At 43.9% G+C, this 22,293-nt stretch overlaps 1 protein-coding gene across 1 annotated transcript in view; it reads right to left on the reverse strand.

Moving 5' to 3' along the window:
• Nucleotides 1-22,293, reverse strand: part of ERI3 (ERI1 exoribonuclease family member 3) — a 171,761-nt gene that overhangs the window by 135,944 nt on the left and 13,524 nt on the right. Inside the window, exon 3 of the mRNA XM_007953078.2 lies at nucleotides 20,335-20,612. Within this exon, the coding sequence (XP_007951269.1) occupies nucleotides 20,335-20,612 (278 nt within the window). The remainder of the gene's footprint in view (nucleotides 1-20,334; nucleotides 20,613-22,293) is intronic.

A 22,293-nucleotide genomic window follows, 5' to 3' on the forward strand; every position in this document is an offset into this window, starting at 1 on the left:
TTTTGTGCTCACTAGCTACTGCCAGGCCAAATCCAAGACTGAATGAGATGGTGCCAGCTCAGTTACAATCCTAGCCCTCTCATCACTAACGTCATCACAGGTTCTGGGAACTAGACACACCCCCATGCCCATTCTCTCTGAAAAAGGAAAAAAAGACAGAAGCACAGACTGCCCTTGCTTCCCCAACTGATTCTCTAGCAGAGGCCTGTTCATTTGAGCCCCTAAAACCAGGCCCCCTTCCTCTTGCCCAGGTCCCTATCCTGGAATGAACTTGCATCTCCAGCCACGTAGACACCCAGCCATGAGATCAATGCATAGATTCCTTTATATAAAGTTTAAACAGAGCTAGTGAGTTTCTTCATTACTTTTTATAAAAAAGATAAATAATAAATAAAGCTAAAGCGAATACTAAAGAGAAAGAGAAAACTGAGTAAGAGTAATAGAAGCTAGTGCCTCCCACCTTTCTTTCAGGCAGTACACCCTCCCCCAGCATCCCCCTCCAATCGTTTAACCAGCTCTTCCCAGTCCACTGGAACGCAATGGAAGAGAAAGAGGAGGAGTGACAATTTGTTTGGTGTCTCTAAGATTAATTTGTCTCCGTTATTTAATAGAGATGCACAGCACCAAGGTCCTGGTGTGCAAACAGGCTTGCAGAACGCTGGCTGTGCAGCACGCCTCATACATCGCTCCTGGGAAGGGAGGAACGCACCAGAGGGGGGAGAGGGCAGGAGAGAGCACACATGCACCAGAGAGAAGAGGGAAAGCAAGGAGAGAGAATAAAAAAAATTATGGCTTTTTAATATTCAAAAACAGTTTGCAAAATTTAATCAAAGCAGAGGAAAAGCTAACATTTTTACCACTTTGACATTTTTATTAGCGCTTTCATAAATTTTTAAAACATGAATGGAATTAGTTTACAACACAAAAAAACTGCCCTGAAAACATCTGGAAGAGACAAATAGGAAATAATAAAAAAAATAAATAAAAGCAAATCCTCTAAGTAAAATTAGCATGTGGAAAGGCCTCCGCTACAGAGAAGGAAGGGGGGCTTTGCCCACTTAGGGGCCCAGACTGTCAGCTCTAGTGGCATCCCTTGCTCAGGTCCCCATTCTGGAGAGGACCTTTTCAGTATCACTAAAATCAAGGCAAATTGGTTCTCCCCAGGGACAGCTTGGAGAAACAGCAAAGAAGCTGATGACACCTGACTGCACTTAGGAAATGAATGGGTGGGAAGGCAAAGGAGAAATAGCCAATCACCTTGACAATCCCAGGGCAGCCAGGTCTCCTCCCCGCAAAACATACTACTATTGCAATTGGTTTTAAAGTATCTATTTCAATCCAGCACATCACAAGACTGAAGACCAAATCAAGGCAGTCAGATATCATGCCAGGTGAGAGGAAGAGAAATTCAAAGGTCTGGACTGCCTGGTCACCCTGGGCTGATCCCCAAAGATAGAGAAGCTGACTGGAGTCCCCAGGAATAGGAAGGTCAGAAGGCTTCAAGGCTGAGGCAGAGGAAGATGGAGAGGAGGCCCCGGCAGCTGTTTACACTAGGTGATGCCTCTCATCCTGATATGAAGAGAGGTGGACACTCACTTCCCAACTCCTTGGGCCTCTCATTGCCCACAAAGAAGCCCAAATAGAGGTGGTTCTGCACTGAACAACAGAGAGAAATGAAGAACATACACACAAAAAATACACACAGTTTCCCTGAAAAATCAGACATCTGGGATTTCCAAGAGCTAGCATGCTGTAATACACAGATGACATACCTTGCTTGCTGAAAGTGAAGAGGGCTTGAAGCACTTACTGATGAAGATCAAAGACTATAGCCTTCAGTATGGATTATACTTCAACATAAAGAAAACAAAAATCCTTACAACTGAACCAATGAGCAACAAAGACTTCATTTTACTCAGATCCACAATCAACACCCATGCAAGCAGCAATCAAGAAGTCAAATGACACATTGTATTGGGCAAATCTGCTGCAAAAGACCTCTTTAAAGTGTTAAAAAGCAAAGATGTCACCTTGATTAACTAAGGTATGCCTAACCCAAGCCATGGTATTTTCAATCATCTCATATGCATGCGAAAGCTGGATGATAAATAAGGAAGACCAAAGAATTGATGCATTTGAAATATGGTGTTGGTGAAGAGTATGAATATACCATGGACTGTCAGAAGAGTGAACACATCTGTCTTAGAAGAAGTAAAGCCAGAATACTCTTTAGAAGGGAAGATGACAAGACTTCATCTTACATACTTTGGACATCACAGGAGGGAACAGTTCCTAGAGAAGGACATCATGGCTGGTAAAGTACAGGGTCAGCAAAAAAGAGAAAGACCCTCAACAAGATGGAGTGAGACAGTCGCTGCCAATGGTGAGTTCAAACACAGCAACAAATGTGAGGATGGCGCAGTGTTTCATTCTGAATCAGAACCAACTCAACAGCACCTAACAACAAACTTGCCTGGGCCAGGTTCATCTGACTCCTGAATTTCTGATATATCCTTCCTCACCCACGAAAAGCAAAGAAACATTTCCCCCAACAGAAAGACCTCCACAGCTTGGTGAGTTTGGCTGCCTTAGTGTCTAAGCAAACAAATACAGCCAGCTTCTCACTAACAATGTTAGCTGGGCCCACAATGAAATTTAACCTGTGACACAACTGTACTTTTCATTTAAACTTTCATTTGGAGAGAAGCAGTGTTTGGAGACCTGCAGTTTGTCCTGCTAATAAAGACAAGTGTTGGGACCTTTAAGGATGCCATTCATCTTTGGCTTTTATTAAATTCAATTTTCTTAAGCCCATGATACATTATGAAATTAGGAGTTGACATTCCTCTGGAAACAAAAATATCTATCAAACATAAATAGAAAAAAAACCCTCTATTACCAAGAATTTATGGCTTAAAGTTGATCTCTTTCCACTTTTTTACAAGCACATGGTTTGTTTTAGATATCTAAAATGTTATTATAGATCTAGAATTGCATTAGTATTTATTATAAAATAGTAAGCGCTTCAGCTCCCACTCTGACCAGCACAGAGTGAGCATCCCCAGCAGACTCTCTGAAAACTTGGTCTCTAGGTTTGCCCCCTGCAGCTCATACTCAAGCTTTCCTGCTGCTGGCTTCCTCACTCATAGGGAAATGGAGCCTGTCTCAGAGGAGGAGCAAGCCAGCCTCAACTCCATGCACTAAAAATAAAAAGGGGGATAGACATCTAAATGCCATGGGGTCAGGGACTCAGGGCAAATCAGATTAGGCCTACCACAAACCGACTTCTGCAACAGTGTTAGCCCATTAGCCAGGACTTCTCTCCAAGACCAAGAAGAGAGGCTTTCAAGGGGCCAATCCACAGAACGTGACTTTGCAGGGGCCCCTCTGCAGCAGCATCAGGGGCTGTAGGAATGATGACCTTGCACACTGGCCTATTTATCTCATCTGAGCCACTGAGGCTGTAAAAGAGGAGCTCCTGAGAGAAGCCCTTTTAGCTGGGGAGTCAGAGCAAAAAAGATCTCACTTTGGCACTTCTCACCTTCTCCTGTTGTCCAGCCAAGCAGAATACTGGCCTCACCAGCCCACTCATGGGAGAGGAGCCCCAGTGTGTACCAAAGTTGGCATGACTCTGCACTCTGCAGCTAGTGAACCAGGGGCATGCCAAACACCTCTGCCAACAGCTTTCAGCTGATAATGATCAGAGTTAATCCAGATTGATAGCATCAATTCCAATTTAAGGTTTGTGAAGATGTGCCCAAGTGCCAGCTTCCAGGACCAGTTGCTTAGATAAGAAAACTATTATTCCTGCCCTTCTCCTTTACCCTCCCCTAAGACCTTCATCATCCTCTCCTAGGAAAAAGTTATTTTTAAGAACAGTTGAGTGTCAAGACACAAGGAAACAATTAGTCTAAGGGATTGGTAGGCCATGCGATCCTCAGCCTGTATGACCATGAGACCAGAAGAACTAGATGGTGCCTGGCTACCACTGTCAACCACTCAGAGGGGGACTGGTGCAGATTCTGGATAGAGTGGGATAAAATGTGGAACAAAACTCAAAATCATAAAATAATAAAAAGATCAGGTTTGCTGGTCTGATAAAAGTCTGGTGAGATCCCTGAGACTATGGCCCCTACTTACCCTTCAGGTCTGGAACTGAACTCATTTCTGTGGCTTTTAGCCAAATGACAGACAGGTATATAGGGTGAACATTTACATCAGGTAGATACACTCCTTGGAATGATCAATCATGGGAGAACAGAAGGGAAGTTAGGAGAATTAGGAGCTCAGGTGGTGTAGTGCCTAAGGCATTTGACTGCTAACCAGAAGGCCAGTGGTTCAAATCCACCAGCCACTCCTCAGAAGGAAGGTTGGGCAATCTAATTCCGTGGTGATACTGCCTCGGAAACGCAAGGATGGGCCCCTATGAGTTGGATCCGACTCGACAGCAGTGAGTTTTTTGTTTGTTTTTTTTTTTTAATTATCTAAGCACATACTTTGTGCAGGACACTGTACAAGTGTTGGAGTGGGATTCAGAGGTAAGATGTAGTCTCTGATTTGGAAAAGTACACAAACTAGTGAGTTGAAAAGGTACATGAACTGATAATAAACAATGACAAACATCCTTGAAAAGGGACAGAGAAGGTGTAATGTTTTTCTGTTTAAAACATGCTTTCACATACATTTTCTTATTTCACCCATATTAATCCTGGGAGATAGGTCATATCATCATAATTTTAGTCCTTCCATTTATTGTTTACATGTAGCAGATACAGTGCTAAATGCTTAGTAGAAACGATCTCACTTAATCTTCCTAACAACCCATGAGGTGGAAATCATTATCATCTCTATTTTACATATAAACTAAGGCTTAAGGAGCACCTGGGAGGTACAAACAGTTAACATGCTCAGCAGCTAACTGAAAAGTTAGAGGCTCAAATCCATCCAGAGGCACGGAAGAAAGCTAGGTGATCGACTTCCAAAAAATCAGCCTGTGAAGACCCTAAAGAACACAATTTTACCCTGACACACATAGGGTCACCATGAGTCAGTGTCAATTCCACAGCAATTGGGTGAAGAAGTTAAGTCACTTGCTCAGGGTCATGCTGCTAACAAGGGCCAGAGTTCGGACTCAAAACGGGTAAATAAGGCTAGTACTAGCAGCTTTCAAAATCTGAAGGGTCAAGAAAGATCTGATTCTCTTAGTCTGAAAGCTCAGTCTACTATCTCCTATAAAGAGAGGCTGCTCTCAAATTATAACAGCAATGAATGTGGCATATCCAGGCAGAAAGTCCTAGAAGATTAATACTGAAGAGCCTCCACTGTGGCCACAGAACTAGAGAGGGCACTAGGCTATGAGCTCGGGGAGGGCAGGCATGATGAGCCTTTGCACCTCCAGCACCTAGTTCCTGCCTGCCACACAGTTCTCACTCACTCAACTTTTGTGATTAAACATATTAATGAGTTACAAATGGCAATACAGAGGCCAAGTGCATCACTCTAACAGAATACTCTGCTTCCCCAAAGCTCTCCACAGGATTTATCTACCTAAGTGACCTGCTGAAGGTAAGAAAGGTGGTACCAGTAGAGCCAGGATTCAAATCTAGACATATAACACTTCCAAGCACGTTTATTATTATTATTATTGTGATCTGAGTGAAAGTTTACAGAGCAAATTGGTTTCCAACAATTCATACACATTTTGTTTTGTGACATTCATTGCAATCCCCACAATGTAATAGCACTCTTCCCACTTACTCCCTATGTTTACCATTTCCCTTCATCCTTCTTTCCTAACCCTTCCAGCCTCCTGAGCTTTATCCCTGGGCAGATACTGCCCTTTTGATATCATATGGTTAACTGTCCTAAGGAGTGCATACTTCCCTGGTATTATTGTTCACCTTGTAGGCTTGTCTATCGTTAGGCTGAAAGCTGAGCCACTCGGGTAAGCTCAGTTCCAGGCTCGAAAGGTATCTAAGGGCCATAGTCTCAGGGGTTCCAGAGCACTTTCTACTAGATTCACCGCCTCTCATCTCTATGTGTTTTCTCATCCTCCCTCTACTGCTGTTGTTGCTGTTGGGTGCTGTCAAGTAGATTCTGACTCAGAGCGAGCCCATGTGTCAGCAGAATTGCGCTATCGGACTTTCTTGGCTGTAATCTTTATGGAAGATTTATGTCAGGCCTTTCTTCCATGGAGCCTCTGGGTAGGTTCAAGCCACCAACTTTTTGGTTAGCAACTAATTGAGTGCTTAGCCATTGTACCACCAGGGGTTCCCAGTTTTACATAGGGTAATCAACCATTCCAGTTTGCCTATGACTGAGGGCTTCCCAGGACACAAGACTTTCAGTGCTAAAATTGGGACAGCTGCTCACTACATCATCCACAAACCCCCTACACTCTAGGTTGTCCATGGGCAGGGCACCTTGGTCTGCTGTTGGTCTGCTGTTGCTTGTTGGGAAGTGGCACAGCCTGACAACTAAGAACAAAAGCTTCAGTACCTGGATTTTTCAAAGTACCTATCGTTCCTAATCTATTTCATCTGCAGTCTCCCTCCACAAAACGCCAACTGCAAATCTTTCTCTCCTTAAGAGGATGGAAGACACAAGATAAAAGGAAAGCACCAAGCAAACGTCCTTTCACCTTTTTAAGTGAGTTGGGAGCAGGGGTTTTGAATCAGCTGCTTTCTAATTGCTCAACTAGGAACACACATGATTCCCTAGATAAACTGAGGACAAAACTTCAAGAGCATTTCAAATTAAATTTCACACCCACAATCAGCAGATTACAAGAAATAAATGTGTAGGTTGCTTTCAGGGTATTCAAACTCCCTTCAACTTAAGTGTGTGCAGTGATAAGATTATATTTAAAGATTAGGAGAACAACAACAAAAGGATTTTAAGCACAAGGGTCTTGGTTAGACTGCTGGCATTTTTTAACAATGGGACATAGAGTTTAATAGTGTAGTTTTCTACAGAGGTTTTTTTGTTTGTTTGTTTGTTTTAAAGCAGATTCTCTTCTGATTGAGCTGATGTTTCTCGGGTCCAGTTTGAAACAAGGGAATGAACAGATGATTTGCCATGGTTTTCTCCTCTCAGCGTAGGAAGGAATTGGCATCCCTTTAATTCAGAGACAGTAACAACTACTCTAAGGAGCCCTGGTGGTACAAATGGCTATGTAAGCACTCGGCTAACTGGAAGGTTGCTGGCTCGAGCCCACAGAGGTTCTATGGGAGAAAGACCTAGAGATCTGCTTCCATAAAGATTACAGCCAAGAAAACCCAAAAGGGCAGTTCTATTCTGTCACCTGGCGTCACCATGAGTCAAAATCAGCTCTACAGATAACAACTAATCTATCCCTTTCTCACACCCTCTGAAGAAATCTGCAAAAAGTGTATGTCCCAGCACAAAAAGGACTGATAAAACTCAAAAGCAACATTATATCACAAAATAGAAAAAGTAGTAGCTGGCAAACACGTGGGTTTTATCCAAATACTTGGTTTTGGATAAATGTCTCATGCAAAAAACTGGCCTTTTCTTCAGGGGATCAGGGTGCCTTCCTGGCCACAGAGCAAAGGAGAAGTTGGATGAGAGAAGTGAGGAATACAATGGGCAACAGGGTATGGTTTGCCTAACAGTTTCTTCCTAAAAAAAAAAAAAAAAAGACATTCTATGCACAAGGAGCTTATTTCTTAAACAAACACTCGTGGTTTTGATTTACACCACAGCCTGCTCCTAAATAATTTATGGCGGGTTAAATTTATTGCCAAGCCCTGGCTGGCTGCAAATTCGAATTGCCAAATAATTAGATTTTAGGGCAAAGCTTATAAATTACCCGTCGATTTGTCCGGACTTGTTTGTCAGTTGCTTTGTGCTTCAGGTCATCTTTGGCATTTGGCTGTTTGGGTTTTAATTGCTGATTTACACTTTGACAGATGAGAGCTGATGCTGGAAGTTTCAGGACAAGGAAGGGTAAAAATCAGAGCTTTAAAAGGCTGATTTTTCACCTACATGCCCCCCCACCCATCCTCACAGACCCCAAAAAAATTAAAACGTAGCAAAGGGGCTTAAAATAGACACTGCTATCCTTTATTGGGGTTGTGGGTGGGGGTGGTGCAGAGTGAATTAGAATTTATTTTTACTGAAATCAAAATTAAAAAAATAAGCAATACTCAATACTAATAAACGAAGGGGACCAAAAGTATTAGCAATCCCGCCCTCACCCAGGGGTGTGTATGCCCCAGACTACCTCTGCTGCACATAACTCTGACACAACCTCGGTTCAAATATTTTTACATACTCAATTATAAATAACTTCAGATATTAGTGGCCTCTGTGAAGCAGACCCTTCAGGGCAGCAAGCCACCAAATGATTTCTTTATAGGTACCTGTATACATATATTTGTCATGAAACTAATTTAAACAAATCTCAGACTGGGTGCAGGAGGCTCCAAAGGCAGCACTGAGGGAGGGTATGAAGTGGAAGGGTGCCAAACCCAACCTACCACTGCAGCAGAGGCAAGAAAATCACTCTGGGTAGTGCCCTGGCTGCCTGGGGCTCCCTCTATTCTCCCTGGAGTAGTAGGGCCCGCCTCCCACCCACCTGCTATAACCCAATAGCTTACTACAAAAATAGCTTACTACAAGGCCATTGGCAAGAATAATATAAATGCTGATTCTCTCTAAGAGCTAGCACATACAGCTATTACATGCCAAATACTTACATGTATTAATTCACTTTATCCTACCTATGAGATTGATACTATTACTAACCCCATTTTACCAATTAGGCAACTGAGGCACAGAGAGTATAAGTAACTTTTCAAGGTCACACAGCTAGAAGGTGGTGGAGAAAAGACCCAAATCCAGAGAGCCCAGTTCTAGAGTTCATGCTCTTAGCCACTATGTTACATTGTGCTTATGAGAACAACCTTCCACCTCAGTGCCTCTCACTTTGGAGGGTCAGAATCCACACTCTGGGATGTGGCACATGCAGCCAAAGCCTGGTGTTCAGTTAATCAACCAGCAAGGTGGGGAAAGTTATATAACCAGCTCAGGACTGCAAGATGAATCAGAGGCTTGGTTAGACAAAGACCGTTTTCCCAATCAATCCAGATACTGTACTAAAGATATAATAGGTGGGGGTGAGTAACAGGTAATCAAGAAGGACCAGGTAGACTTAGGCAGAAGTAAAGGGCTCTGGTCAGGCAAACTTTGATAGAAGCCCAAGGAAGTTGGGCAGGCTTCAGGAGGCCATGCTCAGTAACCCCTACCCACAGCTTCAAGGATTGTGGTTCTTTCTCACAAAGAACTGCATCACTATGGGGTGGCTCACAGATGCCCTGTCCTGTCCCACAAATGACAGCCAAAAGCCAGGGAAACAGTTATTCTGGACTGACAGTAGATTAAAAAAATCACCAACCTGTAAAAAAACAAGCAATACAGAAACTACCACCCTGCCCATAAATGCAGGGGACATTCTGCATACACATTGGCTCATTGACCCCACATCTCTGAAAAGCTGGCAAGCATTCCTCCCCCATTTTACAGATGATAAAGGTGGTCTGTGGTTCTCAAGTGGGGACAAGCAGCATCCACAGCACCTAGGAACTTACTAAAATGCAAATTATGAGTTCCATGCAAGAGTTTCTGATCACAAACTCTGGGGATGAGGGCCCAGCAATCTGTGGTTTAACAAGTTCTCCAAGTGCTTCTGATGGTTGCCTAAGTTTAGATTAATACTACCCACTGCCATTGAGCCGATTCCAACTCACAGCAACCCCACAGGACAGAGTAGAACTGCACCATAGGGTTTCCAAGGCTGTATATTTAAGGAAGCAGATTGCCTCATCTTTCTCCCACAGAGTGGCTGGTAGGTTCAAACTGCCGACCTTTTGGTTAGCAGCCAAATGCCCTAACCACTATGCCACCAGAGCTCCCTTATCTGACTAGAGCAGTGTTTCTCAAACTTTACCTACCTGAGAATCTTGTTCAATTGTAGATTCTCCTTAGGTCTGGGATAGGGCCCAATATTCTGAGTTTATAACAAGCTCGTAAGCGACACAGATGCTGCTACTTCTCAGACCACACTTTGAATAGCAAAGATGTAGTCTAAAGAATCTGTATTGACTGCCTCGAGTTACTGACCAAGTAAGGATCAGAACCCAAGGTTCTCAGCTCCTCTCTCAGAATAAATCCTCACTCAGATCACTTCTAAGTACCTGGGGCTAGCCCTTTAGATCTGCCAACCATCCCTGGCTCTTGCCATCAGATATTTCATCCTTCTTGCTGCCAAGAGCTAAGGGAGAAAAACTCATACATCAGATCCCAGAACTTTAAAGAACAAGTGGGCAAAAAGAGGTTTTCTTGTCAAAAAATGAAATTTTTTTTTAAAAAAAAAAAAAAAAAGGGTTTTCTTATCCTGGCAATGCCTGCTCCCTTTCAGGGTTCTGTCAAGACCAAGGCACCACCTACCCCAGAGTGCTCACCACACTATTCTCTCAGTCCTCCAGAAAAACACCTTTCATCTGTCCAAATGAACCAAAAAGCATGGTTGGATACTTCTCCTACAGGGACCTCTAATTAAAGATACAAGTTAGGAGCTTGTCAAAGGTCTTTGCACCAATGACCGAAGGCCCACTGGCATCCAAAGGAACTATAAGCTATTCAAAAGCATGGTTCTCAAGCTTGTTTCTTTCTCATCAAATTTAAAGGTCACAACTTCTCTCCATCCCCACCATCACTACCTCAGTCCAACCCCCGAACATCTACCTCTCTCAGGTAATGCAACGGTCTCCTAGCCAATTTTGCTACATCCATTTTTAACTACTTGGAACACCTTCCCCTCTGTCTCCAACCTTTACCCATATATTCTAGCTTGCAACATCTATTTCTGTTTCATCTCTTCCACCCAACAACACATTCAGACTTTCTTTTCTGGCTCACCAAGTTTGCCCCCAACCTCACTGTTGACTCTGCACATTCCTTTACTCACAGCAACATCTGCATCTTGAAATATGAGCCTCTGCCAGGACTTAGCCCTCAGAACAGCCTTTGGCTGGAATGGTGTTCCCAGGACTAGACACTGACCACAGCACAGAATTAGAGGCACTCATGTAACAGACCTGTGTTGCTGCTGAAAGACCTTTAAGATCTCCCACTGGCCAACTATATGCAGGGTCAGGACCGAAAAAGCAGTCTATTCCAAGGTACCTCTACTTCCGAATAAATGCTTCCCTGATGTTCGTATCTCCCTTCAGAGTCTAAGCAGCATTACCTCCTTTCTGATTCTCCCAGCACCTAACAGGGTTTTGTCCAGGTAGCCCTTAATATATGCAAACGCCTTTCTGCCTGTCCCAGCCTGGTCACCCTTCTGCTGCAGACCTGCCAGCTTGTGGGGCTAGTGTCAGTCTGGGAATACTCTGCTTTCAAGCTTTTAGGCTGGGCTATGGCTCAATTTTAACAGCTAGAGCTCAAAACTCATCACATAAATGTAAGATGTAAGACTAGGGGGCTTTTTAAGTATTGTGAACACCCAGGATAAGAGGATAAAAAATAATCATCCCTATGGCATCTTAATCAAAATGATGCAGGATCTCTTTTCCCAACAAGACACTGAGATGGTGAAAGCTTCTCCTAATAACAGTTTCCTCATGTCAAACAACTGAGATTGGTCTACAGAAGAAATATAATCAATAGAGGGGAGAGGAAAAACAAGCAGAAACAGGATGGGGGAAGGGAGAGCCTATGGGCTTATCCTAAATATTCCTCTGGATTTCTTTTCTAACACCCCTTCCTGACCTGCTGGCTTTCAGTTTCTAGAGCTGAGACCCATTGTAGAAGAGCCTTAGTGGCACAGTGGTTAAGGGCTTGGTTGCTAACTGAAAGGTCAATGGTTTGAACCTACCAGTGCTCCACAGGTGAAAGAAGTAGCTGTCTGCTCCTACAAAGATTACAGCCTTGGAACCCTATGGGGCAGTTCTACTCTATCCTACAGGGTCACTTTGCGTTAAAATTGACTCAAAGGCAACAGGTTTGGTTTGTTTATACCTGTTATACCTGTTGCTGCAGCTCAGAGGGAGAGTTCAACCCCCACCCCAGGTGACTATCCAGTCACCTCTGCTTTTGTTACCTCCCTCCTGTCTCTTCATTAATCTTTCCTCCCATACTTTTCTTTATGTTATAACTAGCTATTTATCTGTTTGCAGGGTTAAATCTCCCTGGTCTATTAAAGGTGGGTCTTCCCATGGGATGTCTAACAGATCCAGATCCAAATTCCCAGTACTAGGGAGGTCTGTCACATCATTCTCCAGCCCTTCCTTCTTCCTGGAGACCTAGCAACCCAACCAGGTAGCTACCGTCAATGGTAGCTGAGATGTCAGATTAGCGCTGACAATACCTCCAATCCTCAGCTGACGTATTTCCACACTGACCCCACGCACCCGGCCAGCCCACAATGTATTGGCTAAAATTCTCTTACGCCTCTTTTAACCTTCCTGTTCTCACTTACAGCATCCCAGTAAGATCTTCCAGCTTGAATATGAAAAATTATCCTATAACTGATACAGATAATCCTACTAACTGAATGGTGAAATATTTGCCAAGGTTAAAGTCTTCCTTCTCCCTCTCCCTCACTTTCAACATTATGACAAATAAGCCTATGATCCAGGTCAGTTTTTCCAGGCTTACACTGTTAATCCCAGCTCTCTTCCAAGCACTTTCTTGCACCCCTGCTACAACAGTTCTGAAAGGACTCACGCAGACTTGGCCCTCACCACTCTCCAAAGTTTCTCATACAAAAACCTATGCAACTCCCCTCCCCCAACACTGGGAACAGGGCTGATCACTCCCATCCTTTGTGTGCACAGTGTACTGGGTTCTTACCTATATGTACTAATAATTATCATACTGTTTAATGGCTGTCACATGTGTGCCTACCCTTCTTGACTACAAGCTCCTTGAGGGCATGGGCTAGTTCTTACCTGTTATATCCCCAGCACTTGCTTAAAGTTGCAATCAAATGAGTAAAAAGGGGCCCTTTCATTGACTCTAGGGTGATCACCACTCCTTGGAAGGAAGACTGGGCAATGTATTTCCATAGAGATACCTCCTCAGAAACCCAAGGAGGGGTCACAATGAGCTGGAATCAACTCGACAGCAGTGATTTTTTTTTTTTGAAGGTGATTACAATGAGGTCCTCCTCATTCCTTTGCCTGCTTAGTGGGTTCTGTCATATACAACAAGAACTTTAAAAGGCAGCTAGCTCAGTGCCACTGCTACGGTCCCTGATTTCACCATTTATCAATGGCCCTATTCTTCAGAGCTCTTCCCCACCACCAACCGTAGCCCTGTCTAACAAAATCTGCATTCCAGCAGCTGTCTCAGCCCTGGGGAGGCCACCCGTGATAATAAGAGGCTGGGGGAGATGCTTCCTGATTTGTACTAAATTATGTGGTGATTTTGTTCACAGTGAGCCAGGGCTCCCCAAGGAAAGTTCCTGGCCCCACCCCCAGGCCACTCCATAACCTAACTACATACCATGGCAACTTGAAGGTAGAAACCCTGGGGAAGGTAGAGAAGCAGTCTGAACAGAGCAAATAAACCCACTTCGATCCTGCCTCTGCTAGGCCAAACACACAAGGCAATACCACCATGCATCAGTGCTCCACTCGCCAAGATGTATATTTTATTTCTACATTGCTATGTCTGTTCCAAATAAAGAAGGGCCCTTCGGCTTTCACATGAAGTTACAACAGGGCCAGGACCGGGACACAGCAAAGGCTTGTTCCCATTCAGGGAGCAGTAGTGAGAAGCGACAGTGAGAATCAGGGGAGGCCCATCCTTACGAGGGACCACCAGAGAACAGCCACCGGGGAGGGGAGGTGGAGGGGGTAGCACCATATTTATGGAGGGAGAGACAGAAAGGACAAAAGGGCCTAGTGGGCTGCCCATTCCCACACCATCACTGGCCACCAGTGGAGAAACTCATTTATAGTGACCCTGGAAGAAGAGATGTGCTAAGCTAGAGATACAACTAAAAAGAAAGGCAATAATTGGTCTGATGGGCAGGGGAGAAATTATTCCAGGAGTGGAGAGCCTGTGCAAGAACACTTACGGCTCACACAGTCATCATAACTCAGCCCCCTCAAGCATTTTGTGCTCTGCTTATGGTGTTAACTTTAATGTCTTAACATATAACACCATCCGCACTAACACAAAATACTACACACGCCAGATGAGGCTGAGTTATAGTTGCTGCGGGAAGCATAACTTTGAATTTCCTGATTTTGGTGCATTTAATCTCAACCATAATGTTACATTAACGTCGGTTTTGCATTTCATTTCCTAGTTTAGAAGAATAGCGTCAGCGCCTTCGCCTGTTTGTACAGAAAAAAGTACAGGCTGACTAGAGCCACAGGCAGAGGGACCACAACCCAACAACTGGGCTATTCTGCTAAAATGCCTGGCCTAGCACCTCCCACTTGGAGGGACTGCAACCAGGACAGACAAATGGAGAGAGAAGGGTGGGTTCTTTCTCTAGGGAAATACCTTCCCATCCACTTGAAGACTATTGAACCCTTCCAGTTGGGAGACTGAAGAAACCAAGAACAGAGAAAAAGAAAAGAGCTAAACATGAATCAAAGAGTGATATGTCTGTATGGAAGGAGGGGAGGAGTGAAACCCTGCCTTTCAGCCTTGAGTGAAGGAGAAGGGTATCAATATAGTTTGATTTTTAAGGACCTTAACCAATTTCCTGTAAACTTTTCTAAAATGTCTCACAAAAGACAAATAATGATGTACCAGCTCTAGGTCATACTGAAATCCCCGAATGCCTCTGTTCTATATTATTCCTTCTCCTCTGTGACCATCAACCCTCTCTACCCCATCGTCCAAAAATAACTCTGCATCTGGACAAATTTTCTATAAAAGAGAAACTCCTTTACTCATAGTTCTAACTCAAAATGCAGATGGAGTTTCTTCAAGGTTTCCTAAAGGAAAAAAAAAAAAAGCCCCTGTGGACAAAGACCAAACACTAGAAAATCTCAACCCCAAAGGTCATTTTTCTCCAAAGTTATAGGCACTTGAATACAGATGAGAAGGAAAACAGTCAGCAGGGCTGCTGCAAAGCAGTGAGAAAAAGACTAGACCCAGGAGCCTGATGGATGGCCTGAGAGAATCCAGGGAGGGAGGAAGCAGCCAGGCCATCAGCTCCCCAGATGGGGAGAGCTGGGCTGCCCCCACCCTGGTCATCCCAGACAGCTAAGGTTATGTCCTCCTCCCCAAGTGCTGTGGCCTCTACCTCATTTTCCTCACTTACGTTTGCTTTGGTCTCTTCTGAACACTGAGGTGGAGAAAGAACTTGCCCCCAGGTTAAAGGTGCACAATTAAAGATCCAACCAACGCTTTCAGGCTGCTCCCCGGGCCTCAGGGTCACAACAACCATCATCCGATGCACATCCGCACCAAAATGAGCAAGATGCGAGGACAGAGAAGCCATGTTCTCCTAGACCAGATAAGATCTCCTTCTGTATTAGGGAACAATTCCTTAAACAAGAAAGGACTCATATTCTTCAAATCTAGAGTCCCTAAAATATTAAACCACTTAAATTAACATTTAAGTGAAAATATTTTCAAATGAAAGAGTGTCATTTTCAACCAATACCTAACCATGTTAGGCTGAATCGAAACATGTAAAACAAATCAAAACACCAGAACGCAAAAGCCTATTACTGGCAAACCGACCACTCCAGTTTCATCTAGCTGAACAAAGTACAAAAATAAACAGCAAAAATGATGATAAACGGAAAATACCAGATGTTTTACCATGTTTATAACCAATACTCACCCAAGTACAACAAAGCTACACCTGTTAGTTTTTCATGATGGCATTCCTTTAGGATAGTCCTAATAAGCTCACTCAGGGACTTCGGAAAACTAGACACAGATGAGAGAAGTAAGTCCCAGGCCAAGCCTCCAGACAGGGCCTGGCCTGAAACTTGTTTCTGCCCCTACACACCTTAGGAGTGTGACACACTCCCTTAAGTATCAGAAGTGTACCACAGGGAGGATATGGGAAGAAAGCTGTTACATTTTGGGGATTGCAATCAATGTCACGAAACAAAATGTGTATGAACTACTGAAGGGAAAACTAATTTGCTCTGTAAAGTTTCACCCACATCATAATTAAACAAACAAACAAAAAAAGAATCTGAAGTACACAGGCCTCTAGTACTAAAGCCTCAGGGACTTGGAAGATGGAAGCTGGGATGATTCCAATTCATAATCCCAAATGCACCCAGAAACATGCAGATCTTACCCATAACGAATCTCTGCCAAGCAGACAGCCACTGAGCCATTCTGAGAACAGTAGGGAAGGAGACTCTAACTTGCACACCATATTCCAGCCCTTTTTACAAATATCTCTTCTGGAAGTTCATTCTCACCCCTAAATCTCAATCCTTCCTCTTTCAATTTTAATTCACTTCTTTTTTGTCATTAGTAAAATGAAAAGCAAGTTATTATCATACTCCTTAGAATAATTATTTTCCACATGCATTTATTTAGCCTGGACAAGAAATCAGTCTCTAATTTCTTTTCTGTATCTCCAAGTCCTATTTTTGTTCCTCCATTCATTTCTGTTACTCTTATCCTGAGCTTTTCCAATTTCTTCATTGTATCTTTCTTCGCTTCTTGAGCAGAAGAGCTAAACACACAGAGGCTATGTGGTAGTTAAGTTTGTGTGTCACCTTGGCTGGGGCTGGCTGAGTAGCTGGGCAGCTGGATGTAGTATTCCCCATGATGAGACTGGTAATCAACTCCATGGTGGAATCTACTGTGAGCAGCTGAGTAAGCTGCCTTGGGGATTTGGTCTGCTTCCTACATAAAAGAAGAAACCTTGGGAATAGTCTCTAGCCTTTTGGCACACTTGAACTCTGCCAAGTCGTTGTTCAACAGCCTGCCATACCCTGCCGATCTTGGGACTTCATGTGGACTTGAATTAGTGGCCTGCCATGTTGTTTGGTACCATTAGGACTGTGCCTTTTTACTTGTCAACCTTGGGCTTGTCAGCCTCAGCAGCCAGCAGCTGTCTGAGTGAATAAAAGCCTCCAGCTTCAGTGGGCTGGGAGCAGGAGGCAGAGCTGAAGCCCAACGTTGAGGGGCTTTCACCCAGCCCCTAGAGCCTGGCACTTTGAACTTGGACTCAAAGTCTCCAAATTATAAGAATAAACTCCTGTTTGTTAAAGCCATTCCATTTGTGCAACTGATGACTTCTTCAATACATCTTCCAATGTTTCTCTGAATTCCACCAGGATCCTGCTCTGCAAACTTTAAAGAAAGGGGGAAAAAAAGAGGAGGAGGAAGAAGCTTTAAGATGCCACTAACAACAGGTTTCTCAAGTCACTCCTGCTCTGCCAATCCCTTTCTTAAGGGTGGTCCAATGGGCAGTCCAACATAGATGTCTAGCCTCAAACTCACCTTCCTACCTGTTGATCACAGCATTGTGGAGGCTTAATGAAGTCAAGATGCATTACATTTATCACCTGGCTTAGAGCCACTCAAATCCATCACTATGTCACAGCAAGAAGTTAGATTGATCTGACAGGATTTGCTCTTCTTCACAAACCCATGTAAGTTATTACTCAGTACCCTATGCTCTTCTAGCTGTTTGCTGATTGATTATCTGACGATCAGGTCAAGTATCTTCTCTGGAATCACAGTAAACTAACGGGTCTATAATTTCCCAGATCATTCGTATTCCCCTTTTAAAGATAAGCAACACAGCAAATGCCTCTTCCGAGTTCTCTAAAGCAACAGCTAATGCTTTGCTAATAATGAACCAGGGCAGCCAATTCCTTAAGTGCCCTTGGAATCACATCATCAGGGTTCATTGATTCTGGAGATAATCTTTAATCAGGCCCAGATCCTAGTAAACAGTATAAAGCTCTACCACAGCCTGTGTCTAGAAGACCTTGGTGCCTAGGTCTGGGAGGGAAGCTGGTGATACAATTGATTGAAATCTGTAGTCCATTATGTTTTAAGCATTGCAAAAAAAAACAATGCCCTTGAAGGACAGATGAAGGTGATATTAACAGACCAAACTGAGACATGAATCAGGCTAAAACCTCAGGAACAATAGCAGGACCCTCTGCAGGACAAAAGAACAGACCTACATAATTATCTGAGTTTACAGTCTAACTGAAAAGAAAATATACATAAATGTGGGTCAGGAGGCAGAAAGTAGTAAATGCCATAAAGGAGGTGTCAAGCAATCATGAGTGTTCAGAAGAGGGATGACTCATGTGCAACAGGGATGTACTGGGCTTTAGACTCAGGTCCTACTGGAATTTACTCAGTGACTAAAATCTACAACAGTAGGGAAATAATGTGGCATATTAGGATATGGATCCCTGATTCCCATTCTGGGATAATCTGCATAATCAAAGTTTCCAAGCTACTACCCAGGCACACCCACCATGCCAGGAGGAAGTCCAGCAGTTTGGAAGACAGAGAACATTCTACAGAAGGGACAAGAGCAAGAGGCAGAGAAAGGAAGTGTGGCTAAGGTAGCTAGCTCACAAGTAGCATTCCTTTCCATCTAAAGTTCCTTCCCTTAGAACATTCTGTTTATCTGGCTCCTACTTTCCCAACCCTCAGTGGGCCTGATTCCAGTGCCCTAAAGCCAGACCACTGCTTTTCCTATTGTAAAGAGGGGACGAGAAAGTGGTAAAGGCAAAGGACTAGAAAAGGTAAAGGGGTTAGTGTCTGCTTTATGTAAAATAAACTACCATTCTAAAGATAGACCCTGAAAAAAAACAGCCATGAGAAATGAGCCCAGTTTATCTCTGAATGAGCCTCATTCCTCCCTGCTTCTCAGTAGCTGATGCAGAAGCCCTTTTTATCTCCTTCTGCTTACTGTCAATTCAAAGACGCTCCCAGAGCAACATGTCTATGCATCCCAAAGTTACACACCCTGCTAACCCAGCCCCACAGGGAAGATTACACATCTACAGTCAGGCATACTCAAGGCCCATGCACTGTAATGAACAGCCACATCAGCCCCAAACAGTCCCCCAAAGCAAACACCAAGCACTCTAACATCAATTAGCATAGCAGTCTATGTGCTTCATTACTGCTAGTCCAGGCTCCCTAGTGGCACTACCTTAAAAAGTCAAAGGTTTTTGAACACAGCTGGCTAAAAGAAGAAAAAAAAAAATCCAGCAAAGAAATTTTCCTTTCCAGTGGGCCAACAATGATGCTCATTCATGTTATCAAATGCTATATAACAAATCATACCAAAACTGAGTGGCTTGAAACAATAATCAGTTATTATCTTTCATGGTTTCTGCGAGTCAGGAATTCAGGAGTCACTGGATTAGCTAGTTCAGCCTCAGAGTCTCTTCTGTGGTTGAAGCTGGATTTCCACTGAGGCTGCAATCATCTGGAAGCTTGCTAGAGCTGGAAGGTTCACTTCCAAGATAGCTCACTCAGACGGCTGGCAAAACGATGTTGGCTTTGGGCCAGAAGTCAGTTTCTATACACATGTGCCTCTCCACTGGGTTGCTTGAGCCTCCTCGTAGCATGGCGGCTGGGATCCCCCACAGCAAGTAATCCAAAAGAGCAAGCAGGACAGCAATGCCTTTTATGACTTAGCCTCAGAAGTCACACACTGTCTCTTCTACTATATTCTATTGGTTACACAAGGCTAGCTCTGATTCAGTGTAAGAGGGGACTACCATGGGTATAAGTACCAGGAGGCAGAGATCACGAGGGGTCATCTTGGAGCTGACTACCACATAACTCATTTAAAAAAAAAAAAAAAAAAAGCAGTAGCAGCAGTAGCAGCAGCAAAAAAGGGAGGGAGGGGGGAAAAAAAAGAGAGGAAAAAGAGAAGAAAATATTTTGACAGCAAAGCTGAGACCCGAGAGAAAAACATGCCCAATTCTCCCAAGAGACCACTTCTCAGGTCTACCTTACCCTGTTGTTGTGTTGTTGTTGTTTGCCGTCGAGTCGGCCCCAACTCATAGTGACCCCTCCTTGGGTTTCCGAGGCAGTATCACTACGGAAGTAGGATTTCCCAACCTTCCTTCCGAGGAGTGGCTGGTAGGTTTGAACCACCAGCCTTCTGGTTAGCAGTCAAGTGCCTTAGGCACTATGCTACCAGAGCTCCTTACCTTACCCTAGCCTGCCTGAATCAAGTCCTACTTCCAAGACAGGACCTCCAGATGAATAGCAGAAAGCCAGAACATGAGAAAACACCTCTGGGTCCTAGGAAGCAAGATTATCCTCCCTCCCTCCTTGCCCACCCCACCTTTTCTCAATCAATGATGCAGCAGTTACCTGAGGATGGATCTGTGGCTTGTCACACGTGGCCTCAAAGTCCAGCACTAAAAAGTAGTGATACCTCTGGGGAGGGAAGGACACCATTGCCGCCATGGATGCGCCAAAGCCGTGGGCCGCCAGCTTTCTGGTGGATATGGAGCAGAACTCCGGAACACCACAGGGAGAAAATAAGTGGGAGCCCAGCACTTTTCTTGCTCTTGAAAGTAAATATGAAGAAAATCGAGCTGCTCCAGTCTGTAAAGGTGCTAGCATTGAACATCCAGAAGCATCTAAAACTTAGGGGAGGAAAGTTAAAAAAAAAAAAAAGAGAGAGAGAGAGAGAGAGAGAGAGCCTGGGTTACTCCCCTCCCACTGTGGCCCTGGTTCCACCCAATCTTGAGGAATAATCACACAACATGAACCACTGCCCAGTTTCTGGGCCCCTTTTCTAAATCACAGTATTCATTACTGAAGTTCAAGACCCTAATACCGGCACCTGCAGCATTATTACAGCTCTAAGTCTCAAAGATCATTCTCAAAACAACATGCAACTGGTCTTCATCTTTAAGTGGAGCTTTAAAGTTCAAGAGAGAAAAGAGAAAGAAATTCTGTGGTCACTTATCAGGTGGCAACAGTTAAGGGTTCCAACGTAGCATGAGGTGACCCAGTTAGACTATCAATCCTGGGAGCTAAGTAGATTCAGACTTAACAATGGAAAATACCCCTTGCTCCGTTTTGAGCCATTTGCCCCTGGCTTTCCTGTCCGCACCTTGATATCTCCACATACCCTCCTCCCCTAACAAGAAACTGAACAAAACCAATCACAGAGGAGTTTGCTCAAGTTATTCTGGTGATTCCCCAACCCCCACACTAGTGAGTGGCACCCTGGGGGAATGAACAATGCCTGAAGAGCACAGCTGGCAACAGCCTTAGGCCGTCCCACTGGCCGCCTTTAGACTCACTCACTGGTAGAGGCCCTGGATGATTGCGGGGATTTTTTTTAAATAGGGAAGAAAAAGGGAAAACCCAGATGTGGCAGTAATGGGAGCATGGCTATAAGTCTAGTAAAGTTTTCTGAGTGAACATGTGCACACAAAAAAAGTTTGAATCACTTTTCCTTGAACAGTTTTCCCTTTAAATTGTAGAATGTCTGCTCCTCAGAGGACTGACTAAATAATAAAATCAAAGTCTAAAGTTTTACTCACAAATAACTCAAGCTTCCTAAAAAAAATATAGGAACAAAGCAGAAACTCTGCGTTTTTCCCTTTATATACAACACTCAATGTCCCTCAACTTTAATCCTCAAAGACAAGAAACCTCAGTGCTCAAAACAGAAATAGTCATAGTTTATGCCTTCTAAAGCCCCCTCACAAGAGTCAAAAGTGTGCCTCTGAATGGCTTCAAGCGGGTGCCCAGCTCCCCTTGTGTATGGTAGAAGGGACAGTATACTGTGAAGCCCACAGCATATTCCGAGGCAATAAGGTCACTACTACCTCAGCAGACAAGGGCAAAATCAAGTATCACGTCTCTTCCCAGCCCTTCCAGACTCACTGAATGAACAGCAATAACTTAGGCTACATGCTAGTGTGGGGCCTCAATTTCTCTATCCTTATAGTAAGATTCAAGAAGCTTTGGTGGCACAGTGGTTAAGGCATTCAGCTGCTAACTAAAAGGTCAGAGGTTCGAACTCACTGAGGCCCCATGGGACAAAGATGAGGCAGTCTGCTTCCCTTAAGATTTACAACCTTCATCAATCATGGGAGAAGAGAAGGGCAGTGTTTGCACAGGGAGACAGCTGGGGGGGGGGGGTTGGCAGGAGTGCAGGGGAGAGGACACAGAGAAGAAGTAACTATGAGGAGGAAGTGTTACCCTATGGGGAATTAAAGTCAATATCATGAAACAAAATGTGTATGAACTGCTATATGGAGAATCTATTTGCTTTGTAAACTTTCACCCAAATCACAGTAAAAATTAAAA

The sequence above is a fragment of the Orycteropus afer genome, unplaced genomic scaffold (genome assembly GCF_000298275.1).
Source record: "Orycteropus afer afer isolate SDZICR_OR568_19922 unplaced genomic scaffold, OryAfe1.0 scaffold00370, whole genome shotgun sequence".
NCBI classification, from domain to species: domain Eukaryota; kingdom Metazoa; phylum Chordata; class Mammalia; order Tubulidentata; family Orycteropodidae; genus Orycteropus; species Orycteropus afer.